Source organism: Fistularia commersonii, chromosome 3, assembly GCF_037954325.1.
Source record: "Fistularia commersonii isolate RoL2024-O1a breed Wild chromosome 3, RoL_Fcom_v1.0, whole genome shotgun sequence".
Classification (NCBI taxonomy): domain Eukaryota; kingdom Metazoa; phylum Chordata; class Actinopteri; order Syngnathiformes; family Fistulariidae; genus Fistularia; species Fistularia commersonii.
This window is the reverse complement of record NC_141286.1, coordinates 26,398,241-26,411,802: the sequence shown is the minus strand read 5'-3', so window position 1 is coordinate 26,411,802 and position 13,562 is coordinate 26,398,241. Positions and strand designations below refer to the sequence as shown.

The following is a 13,562-nucleotide window of genomic DNA, read 5'->3' as shown; positions in this document are numbered from 1 at the left end:
GGTTTGTTTGTGGTGGAGTCGCCTCCATCTAGATGTGCACGTGTCTGAGATAGCGGGTCGGAGGAGAAACATTGAAGAACACAACGGAGCGTTCAAGCAAGGAAGCGTTCTTCTCAGTGTATTGTTAGAGCCGCTCCAACGTGACCCTCAGCCAGAAGACACACCTCCAGACTCAACCTCTCATTTACAGGATCGGGGTGAAGACATGAAGGTACGTCAGCAGGTCTCCTCCTCTCGGCCCTCCGCTCAGGGACCAGAACCTCCGGTTGACCTCCACGGACTCATCCCGGCCCGGGCTGAGGGTGGAGTTCTTCCCTCAGTAGGAGAAGATGTCGGTTCTTCCAATCTGGGCCGGACCTCCAGACTCCAGCCTTGGAGGTCCAGCCTGTGGAGGTCACCTGCTTCCTTTGAATATAAAAACTCTCAAGCAACAAGAATAATAATCACAGTAGATCTCTGCAGGAGTTCAGTGGAGGCCTGGCATGCAGCGGAGATGTTTCACGTGACAAACAAACAGGAGGGCTTGGTTTCAGGTGATCGTGAAGAACAAGAAGTCCCCTGGTAGAGGACCATCTCCACCTCAGCTGCTCTTCACGTCTCCTTCCAGACATTCTGAGCGTGGGGTAACTACAGCAAGGAGATAAGAACATGCTAGGTTGTGCTTCTCGTGGTGTCCCTGCGGGTCGGACCTTCTCAGACCTGGACGGCGGTGGAAGAGGACCAGACCGAGCGGAGCTCATCTCAAACTTCTCCGCCTTTCTTTACACTACGTGGTCCGGCAGTCCTTCACTTCCTGCACGTTCCCATGAAGATCTTCATGTCTCCGTTCTCGGCCAGCAGGCTGGTGTCGAAGGTCTCCGTGAAGCGCCGGGTGAAGACCAGGTCCGACTCCATCCTGACCTTGTTGGCCCAGATGAGCCTGGTGCCCGGCCGGCAGAAGTGCTTCATGGTGGCCAGCAGCTCGTCCAGGAAGTCGTGGTGATACACCACGTCGGCCGCCAGCACGTAGTCGTAGCGGTAGACGGAGGCGGGGAAGGTCTCCTCCAGGTTGAAGCTCCAGGACAGGGCCTCCACCCGAGGCGTGTGCGTGCAGCGCCCCCTGGTGTTCCTCATCAGGTTGGACCTGAGGTTGCCCAGCACCTCGGGCAGGTCCGTCGCGGTGACCGAAGCTCCTGAGGAGACAAACGGTGTTCCAGGCGGGAACTTCTCGAGATGCCGCGGGTTCTCAAACCATCTAAAGCTCCGTCAGGACGGCTCACCCAGCAGGCTGGCCACGATGGACACCAGGCCCGTCCCGGCGCCCAGCTCCAGAACCTCCGTCCCCCTGAGCTCCACCGGACTCCCGGGGTCGTCCAGGAGCGAGCACAGAGCCAGAGCCTGCAGGGCGAGAAGATGCCAGAAGATAACGTGGAAGACCTTCCCCGGCCCCCCCAGGACTCACCGCAGGCCACATGACGGCGCCGAAGGAGTCGATGGACTCGTAGATGATGATGTCCTGCCGGGCGAAGCGGTAAACGTCCCTGCCGAAGCCCATCCAGGTGCCTGGAACCCAGCCTGGAGATGCCGGCTGCCCCGAGGCTGGAGGAGCACGAGAACAGCAGAAGGAGGTCCTCAAGATCATTGGAATGTCCTTCAGTAGATGTTTGGAGTCATTTCCATCATTGCTTTGCAGACGGTTGGACATCAACAAGAAAACATTAGCACTGGTAGTGGCAGGAGAAGTGGAGGTAGTAGGAGAACTAGTACCAGGAGGAGGGTTAGTAGTTTATCTTTCAGGAGGTGGTAGTACTAGTAGTAGTGTTTCCTGGAGATCCATGCAGAAGGAAGAAGTGTGTGGACTTCAGTTGACCTCCAGTAGACCCTTTGAAGCCTCCACCGTCCTCCTCAGTGAGACCTACCTGGAAGATGTTCGTCGCCAGTCGTCAGTTTGCAGGTGGCCTCAGTGACCTCCTCCACCTCCACCTCCTCCTCCTCTGAGGACCCACCCATCTCCTCCTCTTGGTCACTCGCTGGCTCATCTTCTCCCACTCCATGTGTTTCTCTGTCTTTTTCCTCGCTGAGGTGAACATCTCCAGGTTCTCCACCGTCCACAACTCGGCTCTCCTCTTCCTCTGGTCCTTCCTCCGTCCTCAGATGCTCCTGGACTTCTGGCCCCGCCTGGCCTCCTACCTCCTCCTCTCTGCACGTTCCCATGAAGATCTTCATGTCTCCGTCCTCGGCCAGCAGGCTGGTGTCGAAGGTCTCCGTGAAGCGCCGGGTGAAGACCAGGTCCGACTCCATCCTGACCTTGTTGGCCCAGATGAGCCTGGTGCCCGGCCGGCAGAAGTGCTTCATGGTGGCCAGCAGCTCGTCCAGGAAGTCGTGGTGATACACCACGTCGGCCGCCAGCACGTAGTCGTAGCGGTAGACGGAGGCGGGGAAGGTCTCCTCCAGGTTGAAGCTCCAGGACAGACCTGCTGCCTGAGGAGTGTGTCTGCAGCGCCCCCTGGTGTTCCTGGACAAGTTGAAGCGCAGGTTGCTGAGATACTCTGGAAGGTCGGTGGCCGTCACCCAGGCACCTGAGGACCGCAGGCGAGTTTTTGAGGAGAACGTTCGCCGCCGAGGAAACCAGCGTCCGGGGTCACGTACCGAGCAGCGAGGCCACGATGGACACCAGGCCGGTTCCCGCCCCGATCTCCAGGACCGCCTGGTCCACGAGGCTCGGCCGCTGGCGGTCAGAGTCCAGGTAGTGGCAGAGAGCCTGAGCCTGGTGGACACATGAAGATCTTTAGGATCTCCAGAACCCGGGCGGATGATTGGTCCCGTCGACCCCTGCATCTACTTGAGGGCAAACGAGCTGGACGTCCATATGATTGACAGCTGACCCGCCCGGTTAAGCCCCGCCCCTCCCGCCCCGTGATTGGCTACCGACATCGGAGATCAGCAGATGATTGGGCTCAGAGCTTCTCACCGCCGGCCATATCATTCCAGCGTAGGAGTCCAGACCCTCTGTGATGATGATCTCCTGCCCGGCGTAGAAGAAGACCTCCTTGTCGGTCCTGCTGAAGACACACGGCGCCCACGCCGGCTTCTTCTGCTGCTGCTCCTCCTCGACGGCTCCATGGAGGTCACCTGGAAACATCTCAACGTCAGATGTCTGCAGGTGGAGACGGGAAGAACCACACCATCTTTCCTTACCCTCCTCCTCCTCCTCCTCCTCTTCCTCCTCCTCCTCCTCTGGTCCATGCAGCTCCTCCATGCAGGACGTGGGTGAAGAATCCATGCAGAACCTGAGACACCAAAAGACACGTCACCTGATGTTCTCCTGGGTTCACACGCTCATCTCAGATCCCCCCGACCTCCTGACCTCACCCAGCCATATCCATGCTGGAACAGACCCCCCTCCACGAGGAGCTAATCTGGGCGCTAACCCCTCTTGGACATGCAGGAGAACAACCCCAGGAGAACCTCCCTCTTCTCATTTTCACCAAAAGCAGAAGCAGCTGACAAGCAACACCAGGCGGGAATCATCTAAACATCTCCTGGAGCTCCAGGGTCCACTCAGCAGAGCCTCAGAGTCCTGCCCTCCCACCTACCGGCACCTGTGCTTCCTCAGGAGGACCTTCTCTCTGCACCTGTGCTTCCTCAGGAGGACCTTCTCTCTGCATCGGCGACCTCCGAGCAGGAGGTTTTAGGGAACTTCTTGAAGGACACGCCTCCCTCCATCAGAAGGGGGGCCTATTTTTAGAAATTAAAAGAACAAAAACGGCATGGAGACATGGGATGGACGCTGGAGATCCTCGTATGAAGGGAGGACCTCCTGCCCCTGGTGGAGGCTCCACCCACCAGCCTTTTCTGGAAGCCTCCACGTCCTGAAACCCTACATGTGTGGAGAAATGTGTGTGTGTGTGTGTGTGTGTGTTTTTGGAAGTTAGGAACTCGAGACTGGGTTAGAAATCCACCAACCCCCCAAACACACACACACACACACACACACACACACACACACACACACACACACAGCCGAAGCTGCAGCTGAGTGGAGACCTCAAAGCTCCCATGCAGGATCTTCTGTCGTCACGTTCGGCTGCGGATCGGATGCCGCTTCGGCGTCGCCGTGCTGTCGGAGAGCATCTCCGAGGTCCAGGTGGTCCTGCTCCCGGGCTCCTCGGCCGCAGGAGAACTTCCTCCCCCACCTTCTGGCCTGGAGCTCTGCCATGTTGCGCTGAAGTGTGTTGTTTTCTCCAGGGTGGCCCAGATGGAGGTAACAGGATCTGGAAGGCACGCCGAGGAGGAGGCGAGGGGCCGAAACATAAACTTAATTAGTCTCCGGGGCTGCATTCTGGAGGCTTTGACGGTGAGGTGTCACCTCTCAGGTTCACCTCCTGCTGCTTTGAGTCCACTGATGTCTCCTGAAGAGAATCCATCCTGGGGTGGTGGAGCAAAACATCAGATCTTATTCTCAGGGGTCTCCAGGTCACACAGGGGTCTTCAACATTAATGTTAAAGTCTGGCGGTTCTCCTGCCTGGGTTCTTCATGTTCTCCTGCCTGGGTTCTTCACGTTCTCCTGCCTGGGTTCTTCACGTTCTCCTGCATGGGTTCTTCACGTTCTCCTGCCTGGGTTCTTCATGTTCTCCTACCTGGGTTCTTCATGTTCTCCTGCCTGGGTTCTTCACGTTCTCCTGCCTGGGTTCTTCACGTTCTCCTGCCTGGGTTCTTCACGTTCTACCGCATGGGTTCTTCACGTTCTACCGCATGGGTTCTTCACGTTCTACCGCATGGGTTCTTCACGTTCTCCTGCCTGGGTTCTTCTCGTTCTCCTGCCTGGGTTCTTCACGTTCTCCTGCCTGGGTTCTTCTCGTTCTCCTGCCTGGGTTCTTCACGTTCTCCTGCCTGGGTTCTTCACGTTCTCCTGCCTGGGTTCTTCACGTTCTCCTGCCTGGGTTCTTCACGTTCTCCTACCTGGGTTCTTCATGTTCTCCTGCCTGGGTTCTGTCCAAAACACTCAGTAGGTTCATGGAAGTCTGTAAACTGTCCTTAGATGAAAATGAGAGCGTGAATGATTGCATGATTGACAGGTGTGTTTGTGTGTGTGTGTGTGTGTGTGCGTGTCTTCTGAGCTTCCAGAAGGTTTCAGGTTGGATGCCCAGCCTCGTCTGTCGTCTCATTAGTTTTATGGCATGGCAGCTGTTGGGACTCGGACGGGTCTGCAGCCTTAGATCATCACACACTCCAACCAGTGTGTGTGTGTGTGTGTGTGTGTGTGTGTGTGTGTGTGTGTGTGTGTGTGTGTCAGTCAACTTCTAGTGTGCATCAACATGCACATACGAGCTAATCCACAGCTGCCACAATGTTTTTTTTAGCAGCTTCTGTGAAGATCTTCTTTCTTGCAGCCTAAGGAGACATCTAACCATCCATCCATCCATCCATCCATCATCTAACCATCCATCCATCCAGGCTCTCCACCTCAGCAGAAGTTCTCCTGGTTTCTCAGCCCCTCTTGTTTTATTCAGGTGATGTTCTCCAGATGGGCCTCTCTGTACCAGGCAATGTTCTCCACCGCTGATGTTCCCGTTCACATGTGGGTGGACCTCCACTGACCTTCTGGAGGTGAATCAGGTCAAGCAAACCTTTGTTTGGTCTTCATGTCGTTTAATGTGACTCTGACATATCCTGACACGGACCTTCTCACATGCAGACGTCAGAGGGGCGTCAGGTGAACATCTCCTCCATCTTTCACCTCCATGCATACATACAAGACGAGATGACGAAGAAGTATCTCTCAGCAGTCACATGAACGGAGGTCCTGCTGTAGGTCTTTGGTCCAGGGGTTCCTCCTCCAGGCCCGGTAGAGCTTGATGCTGAGGCTGGGCAGGTCGTAGAGCTCCTCCAGGTGGAAGCGCTCCTGGAAGCGTCCCACGAAGCTGTTCTCCGGGTCCAGCCTGAAGCGCATGGCCCACAGGATCTGCGTGTCCTCCTGGCACAGGTGGTCGAAGGTGTCCATCAGCTCCTGCAGGTGGGGGTGGGCGTAGACCACGTCCGCCGCCAGGACGTAGTGGAAGCGTCGCGTGGACCTCGGGAAGCGTGGCTCCAGGTCTCGGCCCCACACCAGCTCCGTCACCTGCGGGTACGAGAACCGGCCGGCGTGAGATCTTCTGCCGCGTCACCTTCACGTCCCGATCGGAGCCTCCAGACCCACCAGAGGGGTGTAGTTGCAGCGCCCCCTGGTGTTCCGCGTCACGTTGTACTGGAGGTTCCCCAACACCTCGGGCAGGTCGGTGGAGGTCACCTTGGCTCCTGGATGGAAACAACCGGACGGACGTCAACGTGAACCGGCGGCACCACCGCCGGGTTCTCGCACGGTTCCTCACCGAGAAGACTGCACACGATGGTCACCAGACCCGTCCCGGCGCCCAGCTCGATCACGTTCTTCTCGGCGAGGTCGTACCGGTCCCGGTTGGTCTCCAGGAAGTGACACAGCACCAGGGCCTGAGGCGGGGTCAGATGGTCACTCGGGAGCGGAGATGTTTTGGAGACCAACGTGCTGCTGGTGGACCCACCGAGGGCCAGAGCACCGCTCCGTAGAGGTCCGTGGACTCTTTGATGCGGATCTCCAGGCCGGAGAAGATGTAGCCCTCCCACGTCTCCGGCCCGACGGCGGACGGGTGGAAGCGGCGAGACATGATGGCCTCGGCCAGACGTTCATCTGCGTCCAGGTCAGGAGAGGAGAAGGTAACGTGCTTTCAAAACATCTCAACAGAAACGCAAGCAGAAATAATCCGAACGTTGTGGAGGAGGAGCAGATGATGTTCTCCTCCAGGCTCCCTGCCAGACCTCGTTACTCAGACATGATGCAACGAAGGAGAGAAGGTCAGGAGAGCCCCTCCACACACACACACACACACTCTCACACACACACTTGGCAAAGCTGAGGGATCCCGGGCATCTGAGGTCTGGCGGCCGCTGGACGTTCTTGCCAGGCCGGTATGAGGAATGAAGGCCAGCTCGAGCACGTTAAGAGCTGGAGGTTTGAGGATCACCTCGTGTTCAGGATCTTCTGAAGTTCAGGGGTTTCCTGAAGATCTCGCTTTTGAGGAGCAGACACTAAAAAAAACCCATAAGGGTCGTTTCTCCTGCCATGAATGTTAAAAAGTCCTCCTACCTTCTCCGTCCGTCTTGAGCGTCTGCTTGTCTTCAGCGGTCTCCATGTCTGCTCAGGAGGAACCCCCGCCCCCTCCTTCGGTCCGAACCGGGAGCGTCGCCCTCAGAGCTCCGAGGCTTCGGGTTTCAGCGTCCAGAGCGATCCACGCGTCTTCTCCGGCGTGTCTGCCAGCGGAGGTGACGGACGGCAGCAGCTGCCTCGGGGGAGGAGGAACCTCAGCCGCGGAGAAGCAGCCAGACGTGGACCAAAGAAGGAGACCTCCAGGAAGATCTTTATTAGAAAACACTGCTCTCCTGACACACAAACACCTTTTGAGGTCCAAAAGCTCCTCGTGGTCACTCAGGTTCACGTCTCCACGCTGAAGCTCACTGCTTCCTCCTGCCCCTCCCCCGCCCACGCCTGCCGCCCTCAAACACCGATCTGGCCGTAACCATGGCGACCGGACCGCCGCCCTCGTCCCCGGAGCTGCTGCTGCTGCTGGAGCTCCTCGCCCTTGGAGGTCTGCGTGGAGGAGCCAGGTCCTGGCAGGAGCTAAGCTCGGTGACCTCCGACCCCAGGAACCCTCCCCCGGAGGCCGGCCCCTCCCCCCCGCCGCCGTCTCCGTCCCCCGCCGTCCTCTTGGACTTGCGTGGAGAGGCGGCGTCCTCCTGGAGGTCCTCCTGGAGGTCCTCCTGGCGCTCCTTCCTCTTCAGGCAGGTGATGGCGCGGCGCAGCCTCTGGCTCTGCACCGCCGGCTTCTCCTGCTGCTCCAAGCGGAAGAAGGAGTCGATCCTCAGCTGAGTCTGCAGGGGAGGAACCAGAACATCAGGGAGGAGGAACCGTACCGACACACATCTCCAGAGCGTCCGGGCAGGAGAACATGGGGAGAACCCTTGGAGGTCACCTGCTGCAGGCCGAGCTGCTTGATGACGGGCTGCAGGGTCTCCTCGGTCCTCTTGCCGCTCCAGCCGAAGCGGCTCAGACAGAACGTGAAGGTGAGGTCAAGGAGAACGGACGGCGGAGAAGATCCCCGGAGGACATGGTGTCCACGTGCGCGAGCGGGAAGGATATTCTTTGATCATGTCGATCTGCGGGCGCCCCCAGCTGAAGGAGCTCTCTGATTGGTCCACGGCGGGCCGCAGGTAGGCCTCGGCCACCGCCGGGTTGGGGAACCCGGGCCGGAGCTTCAGGTCCTTCAGCTTCCTCTTCACCTTGGTGTCCCGAGGATCTGCTGCCAGGCGCCTCCTGTCCTGGGCCTCCGACCACCAGGCCCTGGGGAGGAGAACCTCGCTCAGCAGAAGGCGGAGTGAAGATGTGCAGGAGAACATGAAGAGAACCCAGGCCTGAAAGCCCACCTGAGCTGAGTCAGAGGTTCCAGTCCCGGTCCGGGGAACTCGTTCAGGATCTCCATCCCGGTGACGTAGCCCACGCCGGCCACGCCCTCCGTGTAGTCGCTGCCCAGAAGGTAGGCCAGGTTGATCAGCTTGTTGCGGTCCAGACCTGGACCAGAGGAGGTGGGGGATCAGCGAGGGTGGAGGACCAGAGGAGGTGCAGGACCGGAAGGTGGTGCGGACCCAGCTGGTTGTGCAGGTCGCTGTACTGGTAGTGTTCCACGTATTTGTTGTGGCTGAAGAAGTTCTTGAAGACGTGCCTCCCTCCGAAGAGCCAGACGTCCGAGTCGTCGGTGATGGTCCCGTGGGTCTGCTCGGCCTGGTCCAGCGCCGCGCACTGGGCCTCCGCCTCCATGGGGGCCACCAGGAAGGGCAGGCCGAAGAGCCGCAGGAGCTCCTGGCATGGACGGAGGAGATGATCCCAGATCTTCACTAGAACTTCACCATAGATGTGGGGAGGCATCAGCAGGGGTAGAGAGTCTCCCAGGGTAGGAATGGAGATGTGGAGGCATCAGGGAGGGAAGAGATGGACTGGAAGGAATCACCAGGGGTGGAGATGGAGATGTGGTGCTCTGTGTGTGTGTGTGTGTGTGTGTGTGTGTGTGTGTGTGTGTTCTCCTGGGCTTCACCTGGCTCTCCAGGTACATCTGCCCGCTGACGGTGTTGCCCATGCGTTCCTGCTGCTGCCGTTGCTCCCTCAAGCTGCTCTGCTCCTCCTGCAAGGAGGTCTCCAAGGCCCGAAGCTCCTCCTGCAGACCCGCACACATGCCGGACCCCCGTCAGGCTCCGCCCACCCGGCCCGTCGCCCCCGAACCCCAGAAACATCTGACGCCCCCCCGGCTCGTGGCCCCGAGGTGTTGAGAGCTTCGTCGGACTCCTGTTACTTCTACGTGCGCCGTGGAGACGCGGCTGGACCTTCTCGCTTCGTCTCCATCTGCTTCTGGAAAAAGCCTCAAATTCTCGGAACGCTCTCCGCGTCGTCAGACGTTCTCCCCGTGTCCGCGCCGGGTTCCTCAGGGTTCTCCGGCTTCCTCCCGAGGTCCACCGGAGACCTCCCGGTGTGGAACGTGTGGACGAGCGGGGGAATGTTTGCGCGTCTCTACATGTGGACCTGTGATTGGTCCGGGGTAAACCCCGCCCCTCCTCCGCTCGCTGTCATTAACTAGCTGCAGCTAACTAGCTGTTCTTCATCTCGATTTTCTAGGTCAAACTACAGAGCACTTGCCAGGTCGAAGTCCTCCCACTGGTTGCTCCTGCTGGGTTCCTCCTCCCTCTTCTCCTCTCCCTCAGCTGTCGGAGGCTCTCCAGGATCCAGGTGAACTTCTGGCAAGCTTTCCTCCTCACCCTCTTCTTCATCGGGGCTCTGGCCTCTGTCCTCCTCCTGGAGCTCCTCCTGGAGCTCCTCCGGCACCTCCACCAGGCTCTCTGAGAGCAGATGGACATTAGATAGAACCCGCTCCTTCAGGAGATCCTGGATCGTGTGGATCTTGTACCTTCTGATTCGCTTTCCTCGCTGCCGTCCGGCTCCTCCTCCTCCTCCTCCTCCTCCTCACTGGTGTCGTTCCTCAGGCCTGAGGAGGCCTCCGACCGGACGAGAAGGTTCCCAAGGAGCCCCTCGGACGCAGGCGTGACGGTTCCCCGAGGTGGAACCTCCACCTTCACTCCAGGTTGATGTTCTTCTCTCCGTGGCTCCTCCTCTTCCTGGCTCTGCTCTCCACCTCCTGTCCACACATTCATCTGCTCAGCCTTCTCAGGCACCTCCTCTGGCTCCCTCTGTTCCTGCTCTCGTCCACCGGACCCTCCGTTAGATGGTCGCGGCACCTGGACCTTCTTCCACCGGACGTCCTCCTCCTCCTCCTCCTCTGAGCTGAGGTCTTCTCTGCTCTGCAGCACATCTTCTTCTTTGGATGAAGAACCAGAGGGAAGAACCTCCGGTTGTCTCTCATCCTCTGAACTGCTGCTGATCACCTGGGGTGGAGCGGTGATGCTGCTCTCCTTCTTCTTCTTCTTCTTCACCTCCTTCTCCTGGTGCTCCTCCTCCTCCTGCACCTCCAGAGCTCGCCGAATGGCCAACAAAGTCCTGGGAGAAACGGAGCCGTCTGGCTCCTCCTCGTCGGAGCCCTCGCTCATGGCGGCCCGGATGGCCTTCACGGTCCGCGGCGAGGGGGGTGAGGCTTCAGCCGAGACGTGGGGTTTCCGTTCTCCAGGATGGCGACCCTGGTCCTGGTCCTGGTCCTGGTCCTGGTCCTCCTCCTCCTCAGAGACGGGGCGCCACAGCGGCTCAGGTCTGTCCACCTTCCTCCTCCTGGAGCCGTAGACGGAGGTGCCGGACCAGCCGGCCGTGGCGGGTCTGCTCTGCGGGGTCTCCTGGGGTTTGGAGGAGCCTGAGCGACCAAGAAGGAGCCTCGATCGTTACCGCACATTCCAGGAGAGGATGAAGCTCCGGAGGTCCTGCAGACCCACCTGTGATGAGGATGTAGTGGGAGTTGTCCTCTGAAACCAGGCGCCGCGACTCCATGCTGTGACTCGGCCCGTCCTGCTGGATCTGCGGCGCGCCGCCGGCGCTGCGCTGGCTCATCTCCTTCTCCACGCCCTCCAGGCGCTGGTTCAGAAGGTTCCTCTGCAGGAGGCCGGCCAGCTGGTACTGGGAGAAGTCCCCCGAGTTCTAGGAGCAGGGGAGAGGAGGTGAGCGTAGATGTTAACCATCTCCTTCCAGGAGGAGGACCAGCCAGGATGAGGGTACCTCGGGGGGTTTGTGGAACATGGTGCGCCGTCTTTTGGAGAATTCTTTCATTTCTTTGAGTATCTCGTGCTTCATCTCCGGAGGCAGGTTGGAGAAATCCTCCGAGTTGATGTCCACGCCGTCGGGGTCTTCGTACACGTCCGCTCCCTGAGACGCAGCCACCAAAAGCTCCTACGAAGCTCACCCTGATGTCGACGGTGATGTTTGAGCAGATCTTACCTGATAGGCGGTGTAACCTTCAGGTGTGTCCTCCTCCTCCTCCTCCTCCTCCTCCTCCTCCTCCTCTGAACTGTGAGGACACAGAGAATGAGTGGAGGAAATGTGGCAGAAGAAGGTTGGAGTGCGTCGAGGGGATGCAGCCGACCAGAGCTGCAGTCCAGCTCCATCTGACCGTACGTTGCATCAGATCTCCCCCCACCTGCTCCTCTCCGGCTCCTCGGCTGGAGGCAGGGCCGGTAGGACGTACATGTCGTCCACCTCGTTCCTCCTGATGCTGGAGAGGCTGGGCGGAGGCTCGGCGCTGAAGCGGAGACAAGTCGAGAAGCTCGTCCGGGTTTTCTTCTTCTCCCCCAACGTCAGAACGGGCGGCTCACCTTCTGTCCCCGAGCACAGCCTTGATCGCCTGCCTCTTCAGGAAGGTCTTGAGGAGCTTCTCGTTGGTCTGCCTGGACTCCTGGCTCAGCTCCTCCCTCCTGCGTCTCCTCAGAGCCTGCGGCGAAGCCACGCACATTCATCCGCCGGAGCTCGTGGAGGAACCCGAACCCTCCGGAGGAAACCTCGGCACTGACCAGCGTCTGCAGCTTCAGCAGCGGCGCGTCGCCGTCGAACACGAACACCGGACGGATGCGGAAAAACAGCAGCTTGCAGATGCGGTGGAAGAGGGTGAGCAGGTGTGCGTTCTGGACGTTGTTCCCGTCCCGGTCCCGGACCCCCTTCACCGCCTGGTTCAGCCATATGCTGATGTCTGCCCGCGTCTGGTTAGGGTCCAGTCTTTACACGGGACCCCAAAACAACACCCCAAAACAACTGGCAAAACCCCTCGTTTTAGAATCGGCAAGGTTTCTCTCCCACGGTAATATGAGATAAAACACAGCGTGCGTGTTAACGGTAAACGGCACAATAAGCAAATAAAGTATACGGTGCAGGCAGATGCAATCTACCGGTACTGAGGTGAAAGGAGATTTAACGATTTAATATCTCATTTGAATTTGAATATAAAGAGTCGCAGCAGAGTTCCCTGGACAGTTTAGTGCAGGGCTGGGCAAACTATGGCCTTTTTAATCCGGCCCGCCAGATTGGTACAGAATTTATACTTTATGTGAACGATTGAATGATTGGATCAATGAATGTTGGAGCTCAAACAGGAGAATATTTCATTTTTGGAGCTACTTGAGAATTTTCCTGAGCTGAATGACACAGATTGGTTTTGTGATTTAGCTTTTACTGTGGACACACTGACAAACATGCATGAGTTGGATGTGAAGTTACAAGGGAAAAAACGGTTTGTGCATGAAATGCAAGCAAACGTCAGAGCTTTCAAAACCAAGCTGCTTTATTTTCAAAGCAAATGTCAGAGAAGTGTGATATGTTCTGTTAACAAATACGCTCTTTTTTAAAATATATATGTATCGTATATATATGTACCAAAAAGTTCGCCCACCCCTGGTTTAGTGCAAGAACCGTCATTGGTCCATCGTGTAAAACTAATCTTTTCCTTTGGGCTGCTCCCAGATCTTCTCCACCCCCTTCTGTCCAAATCCTCTCAGTGTGACTTTATCTCCAGAACATCTAACCTGTGCTGCCCGTCAGATGGACTCCTTCCCGCTCCTCTCCATCCTCCTCACTCCCACACAGAATCTACTTTATAGCATTCGTTTTGCTTATATTTTTACGTGAATCTGTTCGGTGTGTTCAAGTGTTTCTGAGTTTGCATCTTTACCGGGATCACACACACACACACTGCAGCCGAGAAAGGATACCCACGGCCAGGATCTTCCCCTCCAGAGTCTCGGGGTTGATGGGCTTCCCGGTGCTCTCCAGCAGTCTCCACAGCCCGTGGACTCCCATGATTTCGGCGTGCACAACACAAAACAATATAATATAATAAAAAAATACAAAACAATACAATACAACGCGCTCAATACATAATGCGGTTAGCTACAGCGGTGTACCCGTATTTTGGTCCGGCGTGCAAACAATAGCAAGATATAAAGGTTCCGCGTCTCGTCAACTGGCGGATTTATTCCACCTGTGGGTGGAAAAAAAATCTGTCAGATTCAATGATTGGCGATTGGTGTGAGATAGTTG

General features: G+C 57.7%; 3 protein-coding genes across 4 annotated transcripts; all 3 read right to left on the bottom strand.

Annotated features, from left to right (window-relative positions):
- Positions 1–91: 91 nt before the first annotated feature.
- mettl21ca (methyltransferase 21C, AARS1 lysine a) lies at positions 92–3,835 on the bottom strand. 2 transcript variants are annotated; one of them, XM_086144395.1, is made up of 8 exons: positions 3,352–3,835; positions 3,178–3,269; positions 2,951–3,111; positions 2,629–2,746; positions 1,899–2,558; positions 1,442–1,578; positions 1,260–1,377; positions 92–1,172 (listed from the first exon to the last, which is right to left on the bottom strand). In XM_086144395.1, exons 1-8 carry the CDS (start codon positions 3,459–3,461, stop codon positions 787–789), a joined length of 1,782 nt encoding a protein of 593 aa, XP_086000521.1. In that variant the 5' UTR covers positions 3,462–3,835; the 3' UTR covers positions 92–786. The 2 variants fall into 2 exon arrangements, with proteins under 2 accessions (XP_086000521.1, XP_086000522.1); XM_086144396.1 differs by having other exon boundaries at positions 3,576–3,833.
- Positions 3,836–5,611: 1,776 nt separating this feature from the next.
- Positions 5,612–7,553, bottom strand: mettl21e (methyltransferase like 21e). The gene is made up of 5 exons (XM_086144397.1): positions 7,143–7,553; positions 6,541–6,686; positions 6,352–6,469; positions 6,180–6,277; positions 5,612–6,101 (listed from the first exon to the last, which is right to left on the bottom strand). Exons 1-5 carry the CDS (start codon positions 7,186–7,188, stop codon positions 5,763–5,765), a joined length of 747 nt encoding a protein of 248 aa, XP_086000523.1. The 5' UTR covers positions 7,189–7,553; the 3' UTR covers positions 5,612–5,762.
- ercc5 (excision repair cross-complementation group 5) lies at positions 7,405–13,412 on the bottom strand. Its single transcript, XM_086144398.1, has 15 exons — positions 13,235–13,412; positions 12,044–12,219; positions 11,849–11,964; positions 11,674–11,775; positions 11,475–11,544; positions 11,256–11,402; positions 10,976–11,177; positions 10,006–10,896; positions 9,738–9,937; positions 9,142–9,261; positions 8,696–8,909; positions 8,477–8,621; positions 8,193–8,393; positions 8,026–8,110; positions 7,405–7,924 (listed from the first exon to the last, which is right to left on the bottom strand). Exons 1-15 carry the CDS (start codon positions 13,320–13,322, stop codon positions 7,508–7,510), a joined length of 3,174 nt encoding a protein of 1,057 aa, XP_086000524.1. The 5' UTR covers positions 13,323–13,412; the 3' UTR covers positions 7,405–7,507.
- Between the last annotated feature and the right edge of the window lie 150 nt (positions 13,413–13,562).

Bases quoted from the DNA above. Each gene is read 5' to 3' on its own strand.
- mettl21ca (XM_086144395.1), bottom strand. From the start codon at position 3,461: ATGAGAAGAGGGAGGTTCTCCTGGGGTTGTTCTCCTGCATGTCCAAGA. The intron at 3,112-3,177 runs GTAAGGAAAGAT...AGATGTTTCCAG, and splicing joins GGAGGAGGAGGAGGAGGAGG to GTGACCTCCATGGAGCCGTC. The intron at 1,579-1,898 runs GTAGGTCTCACT...GTGCTCCTCCAG, and splicing joins TGGCGACGAACATCTTCCAG to CCTCGGGGCAGCCGGCATCT.
- mettl21e (XM_086144397.1), bottom strand. From the start codon at position 7,188: ATGGAGACCGCTGAAGACAAGCAGACGCTCAAGACGGACGGAGAAG. The intron at 6,687-7,142 runs GTAGGAGGACTT...ACCTGGACGCAG, and splicing joins GCTCAAGACGGACGGAGAAG to ATGAACGTCTGGCCGAGGCC. The intron at 6,278-6,351 runs GTGAGGAACCGT...GTTTCCATCCAG, and splicing joins CATCGTGTGCAGTCTTCTCG to GAGCCAAGGTGACCTCCACC.
- ercc5 (XM_086144398.1), bottom strand. From the start codon at position 13,322: ATGGGAGTCCACGGGCTGTGGAGACTGCTGGAGAGCACCGGGAAGCCC. The intron at 12,220-13,234 runs GTATCCTTTCTC...AGACGCGGGCAG, and splicing joins GGGGAAGATCCTGGCCGTGG to ACATCAGCATATGGCTGAAC. The intron at 10,897-10,975 runs GTGGGTCTGCAG...TTGGTCGCTCAG, and splicing joins CCACTACATCCTCATCACAG to GCTCCTCCAAACCCCAGGAG.